This window comes from Leucoraja erinacea, chromosome 31 (assembly GCF_028641065.1).
Source record: "Leucoraja erinacea ecotype New England chromosome 31, Leri_hhj_1, whole genome shotgun sequence".
Classification (NCBI taxonomy): domain Eukaryota; kingdom Metazoa; phylum Chordata; class Chondrichthyes; order Rajiformes; family Rajidae; genus Leucoraja; species Leucoraja erinaceus.
This window is the reverse complement of record NC_073407.1, coordinates 1,544,660-1,563,377: the sequence shown is the minus strand read 5'-3', so window position 1 is coordinate 1,563,377 and position 18,718 is coordinate 1,544,660. Positions and strand designations below refer to the sequence as shown.

Here is an 18,718-nt window from a genome sequence, read left to right as displayed (position 1 = left end):
CAATGCACACTAGGGGCAATTGACAATTTAACCCAGCCATAAGCCTACAAACCTGTACATCTTTGGAGTGTGGGAGGAAACCAGAATAATTCCACACGGCCATGGGGAGAACAAACAAACTCTGTACAGGCAGCACACGTAGTCTGGATGGAACCCAGGCCTCTGGCCCCGCTAGCTCTTTTGATAACTATCTCTTCTTTCTGTTCGAAGTATTTGAAACTAAATCTCTTGGCTAGACGGATCCTGGGGGAGCAGAACAGTTCAGACATGTTCTGGATGATCTTTCCACAATGATGTGAGCACATGGGGATTCTCTCTGATTTGTGTGCATCAGCGTGACAACCTGGCGTGCACATAATCGGTCTACTTGTCGAAGCCAAGTGCAGATGTTGCAATTTGATATTTGAATCGGAATAGAAGGACCTACCGTTAGAAAAATGAGGATGGATTTCTTTAGTCAGAGGGTGGTGAATCTGTGGAAGCCATTGCCACAGACGCTGTGGAGACCAGCTCATTGGGTATTTTTAACGTGGAGATTGACAGGTTCTTGATTAGTAAGAGTGTTGAAGGTAGAAGGCAGGAGAATGGGGTTGAGAGGGGGAGATAGATCAGCCATGATTGAATGGCAGTGTAGACTCGATGGGCCGAGTGGCCTATACTTGTGAATCCTATGACTTATGAGCTTGGGGAAAAAAGGAAATTACTGGAAGTTCTCAGCTAGTCGGGCAACATCTGAAGAGAAGCATGACAGTCCCTCTGTTCTCCTCTCCACAGACTGAACGAGTGTTTGTTATTGAATTCCTGTGTAAATGATGATGACATTGTCATCAAAGATCTTCTAGCAGAGCAAGATAGGCTACTCCTGCTAAATGCAATGGACTGACGTGTAGTACGCTATGGAGGGGATCATGGGCATTTTCCACGCCCATTTTAGCAACCTGAGCCTACCTAACCCGACCCGACTCGCACCGTAATCAATGTTGCGGGGCAACCGTTTGTGTGGGTCAGATTCATAAATCTGTCAGTTCAAACTTCTTGTCAAGAATAAAATTTGATTCTGGTAATTGTCTTTTTTAATGTTTTTTAAATCATTTATTTGATTTTGCCCCGCACTCCCTCTCCCCGCTGCCCCACACTCCTTCTCCCCGCTGCCCCAGACCCCGCACTCCCTCTCCCCGCTGCCCCACACTCCTTCTCCCCGCTGCCCCAGACTCGCACTCCCCACTGCCCCGGGCCCCACACTCCTTCTCCCCGCTGCCCCACACTCCTCCCCGCTGCCCCGGGCCCCGCACTCTCGGACCCCGCACTCCTTCTCCCCGCTGCCCCGCACTCTCTCTCCCCGCTGCCCCGGGCCCCGCACTCTCTTCTCCCCGCTGCCCCGGGCCCCGCACTCCTTCTCCCCGCTGCGGATCCAATCTTTGGCCGGAAGCAAGAAGGCGGGAGCAAGAAAGCGGAGCAAGATGGCGGAGTCAGGTTGCTAAAATGTGTCCTATAATCACCCATGAATCCGCCCATGAGCGTACCTCACGTTTGCGTGAGAGTAATCCATCTTGCTTCGCTATAAGATCTTTGGTTGTCATTAACAAACCACTTTTTGTACCAAGAATGCACCTTGGCCAATTATGAAATGGCTGAACGGTCCAATGCCTGGAATGTGATGCTTTGTATTGTGTGGACATCGCAGACATTGATTGCTGCTCCCTCCCTGCCCTTGGGCAAAGAATTATCTGCTGCTGATATGCCTGCCCAGCGGTTTTGCACGCAGTGAGTTTGATGTAGCAAGAGATCACAAGAAATTGTGGGAGCAGCCCAGGCCATCACACAAACCAACCTCCCTTCCATTGACTCCATTGCACGTCTTCCAACCTCTAGAAATATCTGAATTTCTCCAAACCTGGCCTCTTGCTCATTCCCAAATTTAAATTTATCTGTAGCTATTAACCTCAACTTTAGAATTGCCTACGTAAACTTTCTGCGTTTCAAAACCTTCTTTAAGATCTTCAATAAAGCTTGCCTCTATCGCAATAAAACGCACACCGACACCTATACTTCCATAGAAGGCTTAAGGGCCTGTCCCACTTTCACGACCTCTGCCGAGTTTGCCCTTGACTCGTACTCGCAGCATGGTCGTCACGAGGTCGTAGGAGGTCGTGATGCTAGTCGTAGGTACACGTGGCATCGAGTAGGTTGGGGCGTTTTTCTAGCCTGATGAAAAATGTCCATGAGTAAAAAAGGTCGTGAATTGGTTCGTGAAAGTGGGACAGGCACTTTAGGAAGTTTGTCATGTCCCCAACAACTCTCACCAACTTCTACAGATGCGCCATAGAAAGCATTTTATCGGGATGCTTGGTTTGGGAACATCTCCGTCCAAGACCGAAGAAATTGCTGAGAATTGTGGACGCAGCCCAGACCATCACACAAACCAACCTCCCTTCCATTGACTCCATTTGTACCTTGTGTTGCCTTGGCAAGGCCACCAGCATAATCAAGGATAAATTTCACCCTGGACACTCCCTCTTCTCCCCTCTCCCATCAGGCGAGAAATACAGAAATGTGAAAACTCACACCTCTAGATTCAGGGACAGTTTCTTCCCAGCTGTTATTGGGCAACTGAACCATCCTATCACCAAATAACCTACCATCTACCTCAATGGAGACCCTTAGACTATCTTTGATTGGACTTTACCGGACCTTCTCTTGCACTAAACATTATTCCCTTCATCCCGTATCTGTACTCTGTGGACAGCTAGATTGTAATTGTGTATAGTCTGTCCACTGACTGGATACAATGCAACATAAAAACTTTTCACCGTACACGTCGGAACTGCGCAACTTCAGAGGGCGGGTGAGACTTGGTCAGGATGTGGTTCTCTGAACTGGGGAAGGGAACCAACTTCTTTCCTTTTTTCTTGACTGAAGTAATTTGATGGGAATCCTGGTTCTCTTGTTTTGCTGTTACCATGGTGTTATTTATGGTACATTTGGGTGAGCAGCAATTTTTTTAAACCTTGAACATTTTATTTAAGGACATGTTCAGGCATCTGTAGTGCTAATGTAGTGCAGTCACAAAATGTTTCCAGGAGATTCTTTTTGGATCTCAATTTAGTACAATTACTTAAATCATCAGTATATACAGGAACTACAAGTCTGAAGACGGGTCTCGATCCGAAACGTCACCCATTCCTTCTATCCCGAGATGTTGCCTGTCCCGCTGAGTTACTCCAGCTTTTTGTGTCTCTTCAACTGCAAGTTAATGTCTACGTTTACATTGATTACCCAAGCAAACCAATAATGTACTTGCAAAGCACCAATGTCACCCTCAATTCCTCTTTAAACATTCATGTTTAACAGTTGATTTTGCTGGTGGTGATTCCATTGAGCAACAGCAAGTGCAAGGCTGGCTCTTTGTTTGGGCGGTTTGCATTTGTAAATTATTATTTACACAATGGGATGGCTCCCCAAGGCTACACATTGATGCCTGAGCAACAAACAGGAGGCCTCTTGTGTGGCTTTCCAGTTAGATTTGCTAAAATGTGCGGATTAACCCAACGGACACTCTGAACGCATCCCTGGGAACAGCCCATTAAGTCGGAGTTGGACATCAAGTGCTGCAGGAAGGTCATCAACTTGGTGAAAGACACTCTTTGGTCAGCCCGAAATGTTGATTTCCCAGCAGAGCGGGATGTCCATCGGGGAATGTTGCTCACTGGCTCACTCCAGACTGCAGGAGTATGTGCTGAGGAATGCCCTGACGCTCAGTGCAGCCAATGCCATGGCTCTGTGGGGGAGGAGCACAGTCTAGCGTCCTTCCGCTGCTGGGCATTGGGAGGGGGAGAGGGGAGACCCCCCTCAAACAAGGCAAGGGATATCGCCCCATAAGGGGGCCACATGAGGGGCAAGGGTACCAGGTATAATGATGGTTTTGTGAACACTATGAAAAATAACAGTAAAGAATATAAATACAGCTGCTGGGAATGTCGGAAATGTCTTTGCACTGTTCATGTTTTGCATATTTATTATTCTGTAGCTTTTTGTTTGTGGGGGGGGGGGGATAAAACAATGTGGTGAATCTGGTGATGTGCCCGACTTCACTACCTTCAGTGTTTCCATGGTGTATTGGCCCAAGGGTGGTTTGCAACGTCAGTGGTGAGCCAGGCTGCGTTAGTCAATCCCTTTCTTTCCCCCCCCCCCCCCCCCACCCCCGTGTTGACACCACTCTTGTCCATCTCAGAATCTCTCCCTGGATCACGGCTGTAATAGAATCAAAGAATGATACAGTGTGGAAACGGACCCTTCGGCCCAACTTGCCCACACTGGCCAACATGTTCCAGCTACACTGGTCCCACCTGCCAGAATTTGGCCCATATCCCTCTAAACCTGTCCTATCCATGTGTCTGTCTAACTGTTTCTTAAATGTTGGGATAGTCGCTGCCTCAACTACCTCCACTGGCAGCTTGTTCCATACACCCACCAACCTTTGTGTGAAAAAGTTACCCCTCAGATTCCTATTAAATGTTTTCTCCTTTACCTTAAGCCTATGTCCTCTGGTCCTCTATTCACCTACTCTGTGCATCTATGGATCATTGGGACAGAGCTACCAGTCTTGGAGGGCATCTACCACACATGGTGCCTCAGGAAGGCCGTCAGCATCTATAAAGACTCATCACACCCTTGTAATGGACTGTTTGAACTACTTCCCTCCAGCAGACGTTACAAGGCCTTCTATGCCCGAACCTCCAGACTCAGAAACGGCTTTATTCCAAGAGCTATAGCGGCTCTGAACAAGCCCTGCTGAGTGCCCCCCATCCCCCCCCATGGACTGTCTCCCTCGGATGGTCACAACACACAGCTTTATTTATTTATTTTACTTTTCTTTTTCATTGGTTGGAGCTGCATATTAAATCTCGTTACACTGACGTGCAATGACAATAAAATATTATTATTATTATTATGTGATCTATTTCCCTCATGATCTAACACACCTTGACGTGATCATGCATTGTAGCTGCAGGTCTCTCGGGAGATGACCCAAGACCTGTTGCAACTGCAATATGCAGCAGCTGGTTGTGTAAGAGGCTCCATGAGACTGCAGCTCCAGCTCCATCCTGCCGTGACCCGTTTTGATCTGTATTTCCCATTGTAGCTCCATCCTGACTCGCCTGGGGGAGTGAGGGCCAAAGATTCACTCTATCGCCTGGTCTCCCTTCTTCATTTGACCATGACTGGCCGACTGCATGATGTGTAAGAGAAGGCAGTGGCACTCTGCTGCTGATGATGCACAATATTCTGGGAACAGATGCATTTAGAAACTTGGATTGTTTTCCCTGGAACGCCAGAGGTTGTAGATAGATCTGATAGATGTAAATGATGAGAGGTGTCGATGGGGTCAGATGTAGGATCCCAGGATGTAAAAAATAAATACTAGTGGGCATAGCTTTAAGGTGAGAGGGGCAAACTGTAAATGGGGGTTGTGAGTGCCTGGAATATGCTGCTCAGGGGGGTGGTTGAGGCAGATACGATAGTGGCATTGAATATATTTTTGGATAGGCACATGGGTATGGAGGGATATGGAATATGTGTCAGCAGAGAAAAGTTGGTCTTGGCATCAAATGATGCAATTCCGCACATTAACGCTATCCTGCTCACACACACACTGGGGACAATTTACAATTTATACCAAGCCAATTAATCTGCAACCCTCTACATCTTTGGAGTGTGAGAGGAAACCAGAGCTTCCGTAGAAAACCCATTCGGTCACAGGGTGAGTGCGCAAATTCCGTACAGACAGCACCCATAGTCGGGATCGAACTCGGGTCTCTTGCACTGAGGCAGCAACTCTACTGCTGTGCCTCCTAACTGCCATTGCCCTGATGTTGTGTTTGGCCAGTGAGCTCGCCATGTGCTGGGGAGCCTTGCATAAATGGCCGTTATTTCCCTCGTGTGTGTAAATCTTCAGCCGCAGCTGGTGTGCAGCGGAGTGAGACGATCAGCCCTCGGGTGCTGTTTGTTGTTCTGTTTGTTTGATGCGGCGTCAAAGCTGCTCAACAAGTTTATTTTCCAGCCAGTTCCAGCAGCAGGTGGAACTCCAGTCTCACAGCTGGGCTCCTGGATGGTTAGTTAGTAAACACCCTCTGCGAACAGCAGCCTGTGGAGAGGGCCACGCCTGTCACTCGTGCCAGGCAAAGGCTGTGCCCTATCCTTCTTATCGATTGGCACTAAATATCATGAGGGGGAATAGATCGGGTGGATGCACACAGTCTCGTGTCCAGAGGAGGGGAGTTGAGAACCACAGGTTTAAGGTGAAGGGGGAAAGATTTAATAGGAACCTGAGCCATAAACTTTTCCTACCTCGGGTGGTGGGTGTATGGAACGAGCTGCCAGAGGAGGTCGACAAAACAGCTGGAGAAACTCAGTGGGTGAGGCAGCATCTATGAAGCGAAGGATTAGGTGACGTTTCAACACAGGAGGTAGTTGAAGCAGGGACTATTGCAAAGCTTCAGAAACATTTAGACAGGGCAGGTTTGGAGGGATATGGATCAAACACGGGCAGGTGGAACGTGTGGATGGGGCATGTTGGTCGGCGTGGGTAAGTTGGGGCCCACTGTAGCACTATCTGGTTTACACTTGGTTTAGAGATACAGCATGGAAACAGGCCCTTCAACCCACTGTGTCCACATCGATCACCTGTACACTCGTTCCACGTCATCCAGCTTTCACAACCAACACACTTGGGGCAAATTACAGAAACCAACCTACCTACAAACCTGCCCATGTGGAACGAAACTGGAGCATTCGGATAAAGCCCATGTGATTACGGAGAACGTGCACACTCCATATAAACAGAACACAGCATTCAGGATCAAACCTGAGTATCTGGCACTGCGAGCTCTACTCCTGTACCGCTGCTGCCTTGCTGCAAGAAGTGTATATTTAGGGCATCAATTAAGAATTCAAGTACTCCCTGTCCAGGATTTTGTTCACTTCTGTTGTAGCAGGTGAGCCCACACAACTGTAACTCCTTGCTCCTGTTGCCCGACGGGCTGGCAATGCAAGGTCCCGTGCGTGCTTTAGAATCATTTCAAGGGCAGTTGTCTTTTTGCAGTGATTAGGGATGAAACATTCCCACTGTGCAGTACAGCTGTGCTGTTTGTTCCACACTACCCCAGACGGATGAACAGCTGACGGTAGAAAACATTCCCCTCTGACAGACACAAAGTGCTGGAGTAACTCAGTTGGACAGGCAGCATCTCTGGAGAACATGGATGGGTGACTTTTTGGGTCGGGACCCTTCTTCTGACTCTGCCTGAAGAAGGGTCTTGAGCCAAAACATCACCATCCTTTTTCTCCAGAGATGCTGCCTGACCTGCTGAGTCAGTTTGTGTCTATCTTTGGTATAAACCAGCATCTGCATTCTTTGTTTAAGAAGGAACTGCAGATGCTGGAAAATCGAAGGTAGACAAAAGTGCTGGAGAAACTCAGCGGGTGCAGCAGCATCTTCCTTCACTCCATAGATGTTGCCTGACCCGCTGAGTTACTCCGCACTTTGTGTCCATCTTTGGTATAAACTAGCATCTGCATTCTTTATTTTCTGCGTGCTGTCGAGCAAGAGGATGACTTTAAGTGCCCCATCAATCATTCCCATTGTCGAGATGAGAATGACACTGGATCGTGTTTCATTGTCAATGTCTGTGTCACAAAGCGCTGAGCCTTCTAGTCGATGCCCTGAGGAGATGTGAGAATGGAAGCTACTCTTGATGTAGAGAGAGGATTTAAATTACCTCCGACACACCCACTCTGCCTCGCTGACCTGCTGGGAGCCAAACCGTGAGCAGCAGCTGTCTCCTGTGGCACGCTGAAAGCTAGACTGAAATAAAAACTCTAATCCCAGTTGATACTTTCCTGCAGTGTAGATTGACCTCTGGTTCGGGGTTGCAACTTTCAGAGACAGGGATTCAATGGGATGTTGTCTGGATGGAATACCAGGAATGAACCCAGGAATGATTGGCTTTATAAGGCACTGGGCAGACCATATGTGTAGTATTGTGAACATTTTGGGGTCTCGTATCTGTGGAAAGGATGTGCTGGTGTTGGAGAGGGTCCAGAGGGCGTTTACAAGAATGATCCCGGGCGCGGTTAGATTAACATATGATGAGGGTTTGACGGCACTGGGTCTGTACTCGTTGGAGTTTAGAAGAATGAGGGGGGACCTCATTGAAATTTACTGAATAGTGAAAGGCCTGGATAGAGTGGATGTGGAGAGGATGTTTCCAGTAGTGGGAGAGACTAAGAAACCGAGGGCAGACACTCGGAATAAAAGGACGTACCTTTAGAAAGGAAATGAGGAATTTCTTTAGTCAGAGGGTGGTGAATCTGTGGAATTCACTGCCACAGAAGGCTGTGGAGGCCATCAATGGCGGAGATTGACAGATTCTTGATTTGTAACGGTATTGGGGGTTATGGGGAGAAGGCTGGACAATGGGGCTGAGAGGGAGAGATAGATCAACCGTGATTGAATGGCAGAGTCGACTCGATGGACCGAATGGCCTAATTCTGCTCCTGGAACTTATGAACCTCACCAATGTTATCCTTGTGAGCCCATCACATCCTCAGTGAGTGAACTGTACAACTCTTGGCTCTAGTTATCAGTGATGTTAAATTGTCTCATTACTGTTAAAGTTGCGATCTAGTAAGCACAGAGGCTCAACGCTTCACTGAGCTGACCCAGCCACCTTGGAAAACAAGGACGGGCACTGTCCATGTTCAGAGAACCAGTCTGTAATATTTTTATTGGAGCAGACTTGTTTCCCTGCTGATGTTGATCTGGTGGAATGAGTTGGCTTTGCCAATATTCTGTGGGGGTTTTTTTTTAACCAAAAAACAACCAGCTGGAGGTGAGGCAGAAATAATTTAATCTGAGCAAGTGTGAGGTGTTGTGCCTTGTGAGGTCAAATCCAAGGGGAAAAATATACAATTAATGGCATGAGCCTGCAGAGCATTGATGTACAGAGGGATCTTGGGGTCAAATTTGATCATTACCTGACTGTAGCAACACAAGTAGGTAGTGTGGTGAAGAAGGCCTATGGTATGCGTGCCTTCATAGGTCAGGGCATGGAGTATTGGAGTCATGATTCAGCTTTGTAGGACTTCGCAATTCTGGTCACCCCATTACAGGAAGGCTTTGGAGAGGAGGTTTACCAGAATGTTGCCTGGATTTACATAGAAATATAGAAAATAGTTGCAGGAGTAGGCCATTCGGTCCTTCGAACCTACACCGCCATTCAATATGATCATGGCTGATCACCCAACTCGGTATCCCATCCCTGCCTTCTCTCCATACCCCCTGATCCCTTTAGCCACAAGGGCCACATCTAACTCCCTCTTAAATATAGCCAATGAACTGGCATCAACTACCTTCTATGGCAGAGAATTCCACAGAATTCCCGCATCTAGCCTGTCCAACCCCTTAAGAATTTTGTAAGTTTCTATAAGATTCCCCCCTCAATCTTCTAAATTCTAGCGAGTACAAGCTGAGTCTATCCAGTCTTTCTTCATATGAAAGTCCTGACATCCCAGGAATCAGTCTGGTGAATCTTCTCTGTACTCCCTCTATGGCAAGAATGTCCTTCCTCAGATTAGGAGACCAAAATTGTACGCAATACTCCAGGTGTGGTCTCACAAGACCCTGTACAACTGCAGTAGAACCTCCCTGCTCCTATACTCAAATCCTATTGCTATGAATGCTAACATACCATTCGCTTTCTTCACTGCCTACTGCACCTGCATACCTACTTTCAATGACTGGTGTACCATGACACCCAGGTATCTTTGCATCTCCCCTTTTCCTAATCGGCCACCATTCAGATAATAGTCTACTTTCCTGTAGACTAGGGGGGGTGTTTGCTCCAGAAAGATGTTGGACAGACTTGGATTGTTGTCCCTGGAGTGCTGGAGGTTGTAGGGAAAGCTGATGGAAGTATATGAAGTTATGAGAGGCGTAGAGGGGGTAGACAGTCAGAGTATCTTTCCATGGATGGGAAAGTCAAATACTAGAGGCCGTAGCTTTATAGTGAGAGCGGCAATGTTTAAATGAGATGTGTGGCAAGTTGTTTAAGTGGGTAGTGAGTGCCTGGAACGCACTTGTTAGATGTGGTTGTTGAAGCAGATACGCTAATGGCATGAGGAGGCATATGGAGAGCGGGGTATATGGATTATGTGCAGGCAGATGTGAAGTGCTCTCGGTGTCATATTCAGTACAGATTTTTTTGGCCGAAGGGCCTGTTGTGTGCTAGATAGTTTTGTTCTATGGAGGAATTCAATGAGTCCGATAGCATCCGTGGAGACAATGACTCGGGTCATAGAATACAGATATGGAATCACACAGCTTTGACCTAATTCGCCTCTGCAGACGAAGATGCAGTAGCAATTGTAGATGCCTCAACTACCTCCTCTGGCAGCTCAGTATGTGGACCTCGGGTTGAACCGTCTAAGTGAAAATGTTGCCTTTCTGGTACCTATGATATCTTTCTCCTCTCACCTTAAACCCATGGTGCTTCATTTCCCTACTCCAGGTGCATGACTCCAGGTGGTTTCACCCTCACTATACCTCGTATGATTTCATACACCCCTATAAGATCAGCCCTCTGTCCTCCAGAATAAAGTCCGAGCCTGCCCAATCTCTCCCTATAATGGTTCAATCGTGCTTTTATCGCAAAGTGCTAACACAGTGAAATGCTTTTTCTTACGAACAGTCCAGTAGAGTATTGCCATAGACCTGATTGTCAACTAGCAAGTCTATAGAATTAGTCTGCTGAGCCTGTCTTGTTCTTAACCGGTGCCTGTTCTAGGCCAGCCCCAGGCTGCAGCGGGCCTCCATCTATCACCCTCCTTGGCTTAGGTCCTCGACTCCAGGCCGCATCCCCATGGGGGGTTAGGGGCCTTTGTCTGTTGAGTGAAATGTTTTAGGTCGGAATCTTTGTCTTCCTATTATTTTCCCCACCACAGATGCTGCCGGACTTGCTGAGTTCTCCAGCATGTGGTTGGTTTTGCTTGAGATTCCAGCAGTTCTAGTCTCTTAGTCGGTGTGGGCAGGTTGGGCTGAAGGGCCTGCTTCCACGCTGTCGTTTTAACCAAGCTGTTTGACTTCTTTCCAGGATTTCCACAATGGTTTACCACCCTGAATTTGAAAATGCCGGGAAGGAGACTGGCCTGCAGATCTGGCGGGTGGAGAAGCTGGACCTCGTGGCTGTGCCGAAGAACCTATATGGAGACTTCTTCATGGGAGACGCATACCTGGTGATGCGCACCATTCAGCAGCGCTCGGGCAAGTTTCAGTATGACCTGCACTTCTGGCTGGGTGAGTGCTGCTCTCGGCAACTACAGCCCTGTTACTATCTTTGAATCGGCATTGGCACTCTCTCTCTCTCTCTCTCTCAAACGTCATTCAGGGAAGGTGCCATCAGCTGTTCCATTTGCAAGCTGCTGCCTGGAATTTTGGCTAAACAACTGTAGGATTTGTGGCCACGGAACTAAACCAATGACCAGATTCTTCAATACTAATCCAGTTCCACACTCGGTTGTTTATTTGTTGGCTGCTTGTAAATTCCTCCATCTGTAATATCTATGCTGTGTATTTGCATCCAATTCAAATTGCCGTCTGCTGGCTTATTTTCAATGTAGTTGTGAAGTAACTTGTGCATGCATTTGTAGCCACTGTGCAACACTCCAGTAAACTGCAGGAGGATTTCAACTTCATTTCACATAGGAATTGATTGCAATTGTGACCCTTCCACAAAATTGCCCTTGGATCAACATGCTCATGGGATTGCATACGAGGGTTTGTGTCACACCTGTTCCCTGAATCTGGTGTTACATGGGCCCAGCTCAGATAGGATCAGACACAATATTAAAAGATCTCTTGGATCAGTGGTGAGTTTCTCGAACAAGTCAGTTTATTCAACGCCTTAACAGTACGCACTGGTAAATGCTCTGAGAGAACCCAAAGTGTTTCACAGCACCTACAGCATTTTTTATCTTCTCACAAAACAATGGTTACTTGTGAAATCTACATTTAAATAAGTCGTCATTGATCAATATCTCTGTAACCTTTGGATTTTTGTCTTTCCCCGGAATTAACTTTAAGCTTATGCTTCCTGTCACTTACAAAGCCACATTCCATTTGTATAAACAAATGGGCACCATAAATGGCAGTGCCCCTGTAATCTATTTATTGCCTCACTAACATCCTTAAGTTCTCTATGTTGGCCAATTTTTCCCCATCATGCTTCCCCAGTATGTAAGCTGTTGGGTTAAACTGATTGGCTTGGTATAAATGTAAATTTTCGTGTGTGTGTGTGTCTCTCGCTCTCTCTCGCTCTCTTTTTTGTGGGTTCCAGATGTTTCCTCTGCACTTGCTGCATCAAACTGATGGCAATGCAGTAATGGGCGGGGATGTGGCAGATGGAGTTTAATCTGAGCAAGTGTGTGGTGTCACACTTTGGGATGGCGAACATAAGGGGAAACTGTACAATAAACACTTGCTCTGTCAAAGCGTGTGGGGGTGGGACAGGGTGGAGATCGTTGTTGTCCTGAAGTCCCCTTTCCAGTTGGGGACATCTCGACTGCTCCCTGGGCTTGTGCATTTGTTTGAACAACAGATGCCTCTATCCTCCAAAGAAGGAGCCTGGCTCAGGAGCATGGAGGAGAACTGAACTGAATTTGTTGTTTTTGTAACGTGGGCGGTGTTTGTTTCCCAGCCTCTCCATTGTCTGTTAGCTCCTGTAATCCCCTGCTCAAACCCTTCTCTCAATCTGCTGAAAGATGTCCTCCTTTGATTCCGATCCACTGCTTGTCCACTTGGGAGTCGGGTTCTATTTTTGGCTCCACTGTCTGAATTCCACATTGAATTTTCTTGCTGAATCCCCTGCCTGTTTTGAGAAACTAAACTACTTGTTAAAGTCCATCTGTTTGGCCCAGCTCTCAATCACCTGCCCAGACATTTATTTGGTGCTTTGATAACATATTACTGTAGACATAACCATCGCTGCCATTGGGGGTTGGTAGTTAGATTGAGGACAGACTGAGTGTATATCCCTGCGCTCGGCATTTCCCAGTGATAAGACCACAGTGGGAGTGGAGTAGCTGGTATTACTGCGCTTGCCTAAGTCCTGAGGCCTGGCTTGTAATCTTTGGACCCTCTGAGCAATGTCATTAGTGATGGGAGCAAAATTGGGCCATTCAGCCCATCATGTCCTACTCCGCTATTCAATCATGGCTGATCTATATCTCCTTCCTAACCCCATTCTCCTGCCTTCTTCCCCCATAACCTCCGACACCCATACTAATCAAGAATCGGTCTCTCTACCTTAAAAATATCCATTAAACTTGGCCTCCACAGCCATCTGTGGCAAAGAATTCCACAGATTCACCCCCCCTGGATAAAGAAATTCCTCCTCATCTTCCTAAAGGAACGTCCGTTAATTCTGAGGCTGTGACCTCTAGTCCTAGACTCTCCCACTAGTGGAAACATCCACCCTATCCAAGCCTTTCACTTCAGTACATTTCAATGTGGTTCCCCCTCATTCTTCTAAGCTCCAGCAAGTACACACACTTTAGGTTTTAAGATGTTGATGACCTTCTGTTCCACAGGGTGAATGTACCCAGAGTAGGACAATCTAGAACCAGGAGACATGGGTTTAAGGTGAGCGGGAAAGATATAAAGGAACCTGAGGGACAACATTTTCATAGCGAGGGTGGTGAGTTTATGGAACAAGCTGCCAGAGGAGGTAGTTGAGGCAAGTAGTATAAACAGCTTTTAAAAGGCACTTGGACAGGTACGTGGATAGGAAAGGTTCCAAAGGCTATAGGCTGAGCTTTGATGGAGTAGCTAGACACAAAGCTGGAGTAACTCAGCGGGGCAGGCAGCATCGCTGGACAGAAGGAATAGGTGACGTTTTGAATCGAGACCCTTCTTAGATGTGGTATCTTGGTTGGCTGGGGTAGTTGGGCTGAAGGGCCTGTTACAGTGCTCTGTGACATTGACACACGTGCCCTATTATGTTGGAAAATTCTGAGTACACTCATTGAAATAAATTTCCTTGCTTGACCAACCCTGCATTAAGCATCTCTACCCCTTTGTTTCTTCACATCAAGGCAACTTTATTAATTTAATGACGGGTGCACGTTTCCTACACTAGTATATCTATGGGGGATGGATGCCGCTCTTGTGGATCAACTTCTTGCTTTGAGAAGAAAAGGTGGAACTATCTTTAATTGGACTTTATCTTACACTAAACATTATTCCCTTTATCTTGTATCTGTACACTGTGGACGGCTCTATTGTAATCATGTCTTGTTTCCACTGATTGGTGTGCTTGCAACAAAAGCTTTTCACTGTTAATATAAACTATATGTTCCACTGTGCCTATATACACATGACAATAAACTAAGTTTAGTAATGAGCAGGTATTCTTAGCAGGAGATTATGCTTTGCCTTGGCAAGAGAATAGAGGTCTGTCTCTAGTCTGACCAAGATTTGCCCCCAACATTCCCATGCAATATGGATGCGACCATCGCTTGCTCCAGCCTTGTGAATGCTTCCGTCCCTCCCTCAGTGGCCGCAGCAGTGTCACCTTCTTGTCTCACAACCATGACTGTACAGCCCCACAAAGTCAGCACTCTGTAGATATGTCGGAAATGAGTTGCATTGACATCTAGAATGTTATGTCTCTTTAAAGATATGCTGCATATTTTAATTACCATAACCATGCTTTCCTCATTCTGAATGCCTTGATTGTGTTTTTACTTTAACCATTTTCCTCTGTGTTTTTTGTATAATTAAAGACCGTTGCTTCCCCACAGTAATCAGATTCTTCACCTCTTATAAACTAAGGATATTCCCAATTTCCCCCCCCATCTACCTCCTTGCATGTCTTGCACTTTTTTCACCAGCACTTTCTCTGTAGCCGTAACACTATTGTACACTGTTCTGTTTTTCCTTTTGCACAACATGTTGTGTGGTTGGGTGGTAATCGTGTGTGGGTGATTCATCTGGATGGCAAAACTAACACACTATTATCTTGGCAGACATGACAAAAGTAAACATAATAATTTGGGCTGTAATTTTCCGTTAATATTAGTACATTTACACTATCGTACATTCCTCTGCTTGTTCCCACTAGACATTACTTTAAGACCATGTAACGCTGCAGGAATGCACCAGGCCATTAATTATTGAGACGTTGGCAGCCAGCCAGGCGTGCATGGTTCTTTTTGAAAGAGCTGTCCGACTATTTCTTGTGGTTTTCTTTTCTTCACAATCGTATCTAGTTATTTTATGTATCAAGCCCTCGTATGAAAAATGCCCTTTGAATACAGAACGTGGAACAGTACAGCACAGGAACAGGCCCTTGGGCCCACTATGTGTGTCGAACATGATGCCAAGACCATCACATCAACCTGTACATGATCCATATCCCTCCACTCCCAACATATTCACATACCTACCCAAGAGTATCTTGCATACCACAAACATATTGGCTTCAACCACCACCCCCTGGCAGCATGTTCCAGGCACTCGCCACCCTCTGAGCTGCACCTCTCCTTTTAACGTTGCCTCTCATGCCTTTAAAGCTATGCCCTCTAGTGTTGGACTGGGGAAAGTGTCCTGACTGTCAACTCTATCTCTGCTTCTCATCATTTTATATACGTCTATCAGGTCTCCCGAAAACCTCCAATCAGTTTGTCCAACCTCTTTCTGTAGCTAATACCTCCTAATCCAGGCATCCAATTAGTACGGGCACAACATGCTGGAGTGACTCAGCTGGTCAAGCAGCACCTCTGGAGAACATGGATACCTGATGTTTCGGTTTGGGACTCTTCTTCAGTCTGATTGTAGGATCTAGACTTGGAACGTCACCTGCCCATGTTCTCCAGCGATGCTGCCTAACCCGCTGAGTTACTCCAGCATGATCAAGGACTAGCCGCACCTGGTCACTCCATCTTCTCCCCTCTCCCATCAGGCAAGAGGTACAGAAGTTTGAAATCTCGTATCTCCAGATTCGGGGACAGTTTCTTCCCAGCTGCCATCAGGCAACTGGACAATCCTATCACCAGTTGGAGTCCCAACCTCCCATCTACCTCATTGGAGACCTTTGCACTATCTGTAATGGACTACATCTTGCACTAATTGTACAATGAACAACTTTGTTGCATGTTATTATCCAGTTGGCAAAAATGCTGTACATAATTCCAATCAAACTGTCCAGTGTACGGATACAGGATACAGGATGAATGTTAAACCTATTATCCTGTGGCTGTACACTGGACAGCTAGATTGTAATCATGTACAGTGTGTTTGCTGACTGGATAACATGCAACACAGCTTTATGATGTACCTCCGTATCCATGACTATAAACAAAACATTTAGAGTCTTTAGGTGTGAATCGGTATTAGCAGTTCTTTGTTTCAACATCATTCTGGTAAATAAGCCTTCCCTGCACTCCACGTCCTTCCAGTAATGTGTGTGTGTTTCTGTTTAAATCCCTTTGTGTTGAGCAGGAGACTCGTGTTCCCAGGATGAGAAGGGGGCGGCTGCTATCTTCACGGTGCAGATGGATGACTATCTCGATGGGATCCCTGTCCAGTACCGCGAGGTTCAGGGCCACGAGTCCAATGTCTTCCTGGGCAACTTCAAGCAAGGCCTCAAGTACAAGGTGAGGGCATGTTGGTGAAGCTCAGCAGCTGCACATGGGCACGTTCCCTTTGCTCCGTTATATCTGTCAGCTGGGAGTAATGGAGAAAAGGCAAAGCCTCCTTGTTTCCCTAATGATCTGGAGACATTGGAGAAGATGTTTACCTGGACGGTGCCCGGACTGGAAGGTCCTGGGTAAAGGGAGAAGTTGGACAAACCTGGATTGTTTCCTCTGGAGGTCGGGGGTTGAGGAGAGATCTGATGGAAGTGTATAAAGTTAAGAGGCACAGGCAGGGTAAAGTGAACCTTGTTCTCAGGGTGGAAATGTCAAAAACAGGAGGGCATCATTTTCAGGTGCGAGGGGCTATGTTTAAGGACGTGCGCGGGTGCCTGGTGCCTGCTGCCAAGGATGGTAGTGGTGGCGCAGGTACAACAGTGGCATTCTGAGAGACTTCTGGATAGGCGCGTGGTTGCGGAGGGGTAGGGATCGCGTGCAGGTAGATGAGATTAGATTAAGCCGGCACCATGTTCAACATAGACTTTGTGGGGCCCAAGTGCCTGTTCTACTCTTCTGTGTTCATGACCCATGGTGGAGACTGAGTGCAGGCAAGGTGCGGCAGGCAGATTTGACCCATGGGCCACTAGCCTTGATTGTTCTGGGCAGTCTCTCATCTCCCCCCACCCCACCCCCACCCCTTCTACCCTGCCAGCCAGAACTGTGTATAGAAACACACATATAAAACAGGGATGTATTGCTGGGGCCTTTAGTAGGCACTGGTCAGACTGCATTTGGAGTCGTGAGCAGTTTTGGGCCCAATAATCTGAGGAAGGATGTGCTGGCAGATAAAGGATCCAGAGGAGGTTTATGAGAATGATCCCAGGAATGATTGGGTTAACATATGATGAGTGTTTGATAGCACTGGGCATGTACTCACTGCTGTTTAGAAGGATAGGGGGAACATCATTGAAACTTACAGAATAGTGAAAGGCCTGGATAGAATGGTGCTTTAAATGCAAGACTATTTAAAATCTCCAACACAACTACAAGTGCACCTTGTGTGCTAGTTGCCTCAGTTGTCATAAAAAAACATTGGGAGCCACGCAACTAGTAAAAGTTCTTCAGCGTGGTAGCTGTTGGGTGTTAGACACAACCTGTTTTACAAAGGGATGTTTTGATGCATTAAATGCGACTGTGTGCTGCTGTGTCTGCTGCAGGCTGGTGGAGTTGCATCTGGATTATCCCACGTGGTGCCCAATGAGGTGACGGTGCAGCGATGCCTCCATCTAAAGGGCCGCAGGACGGTGAGAGCGATCGAGGTCCCCTTGGCGTGGGATAGCTTCAACTCTGGAGACTGCTTCATCATTGACCTGGGAGATGTGAGTCCTAAACCCTCTCAGCAGATGCCTGGTGTTGCTTGGTAACCAAGCCAGGAACTGTGCGTTTTAATTACCCATGGAAACATCACAAGTCACTTGTATTCTGCAGGTGGACTGTGAAGAGGGACTGATTCCAAGTACATGTAGCCAGTGTCTGTTTCCAAAGATGGGCACAAAATGCTGGAGTACCTCAGCGGGCCAGGCAGCATCTCTGGAGAAAAATACTGGGTGATGTTTTTTCAGCTCCAGCACTTTGTGTTTGTCTTCAGTGTAAACCACATCTGCAATCCCTTCCTACACATTTTGTCTGCTCCCAAAGCATTCTCTTCAGGTATCTGTCTTGAACGTGAATGGTTATACAGCATCGTTTAACTGGTGCCATAACACAGTAATTCCTCTTTTTGCCAAATCATTCCAAATGTCTGAAACAAAACATACACAATCTTAATGGGTTTTAAGAGTCTGAACAAGTGTTCTGACCCGAAACGTTGCCTATCCGTGTTCCCCTGGGATGCTGCCTGACCCAGTGAGTTGCTCCCAGCATTTTATGTCTATCTCTGGTGTAAGCCAGCATCTGCAGTTCCTCTTTAGTATAAGCTGAAGGGGGCTTGGCTGGCTGCAGATACAGAGCTGTAGTCTCTTCTGGCTGGGAA

At 46.9% G+C, this 18,718-nt stretch overlaps 1 protein-coding gene across 1 annotated transcript in view; it reads left to right on the top strand.

The window, feature by feature from the left end:
• The window catches only part of LOC129711822 (gelsolin-like), an 88,257-nt gene that overhangs the window by 16,185 nt on the left and 53,354 nt on the right, over positions 1–18,718 (top strand). Inside the window, exons 2-4 of the mRNA XM_055659758.1 lie at positions 11,152–11,353; positions 16,556–16,710; positions 17,904–18,065. Of these exons, the coding sequence (XP_055515733.1) occupies positions 11,161–11,353; positions 16,556–16,710; positions 17,904–18,065 (510 nt within the window). The 5' untranslated portion in view covers positions 11,152–11,160. The remainder of the gene's footprint in view (positions 1–11,151; positions 11,354–16,555; positions 16,711–17,903; positions 18,066–18,718) is intronic.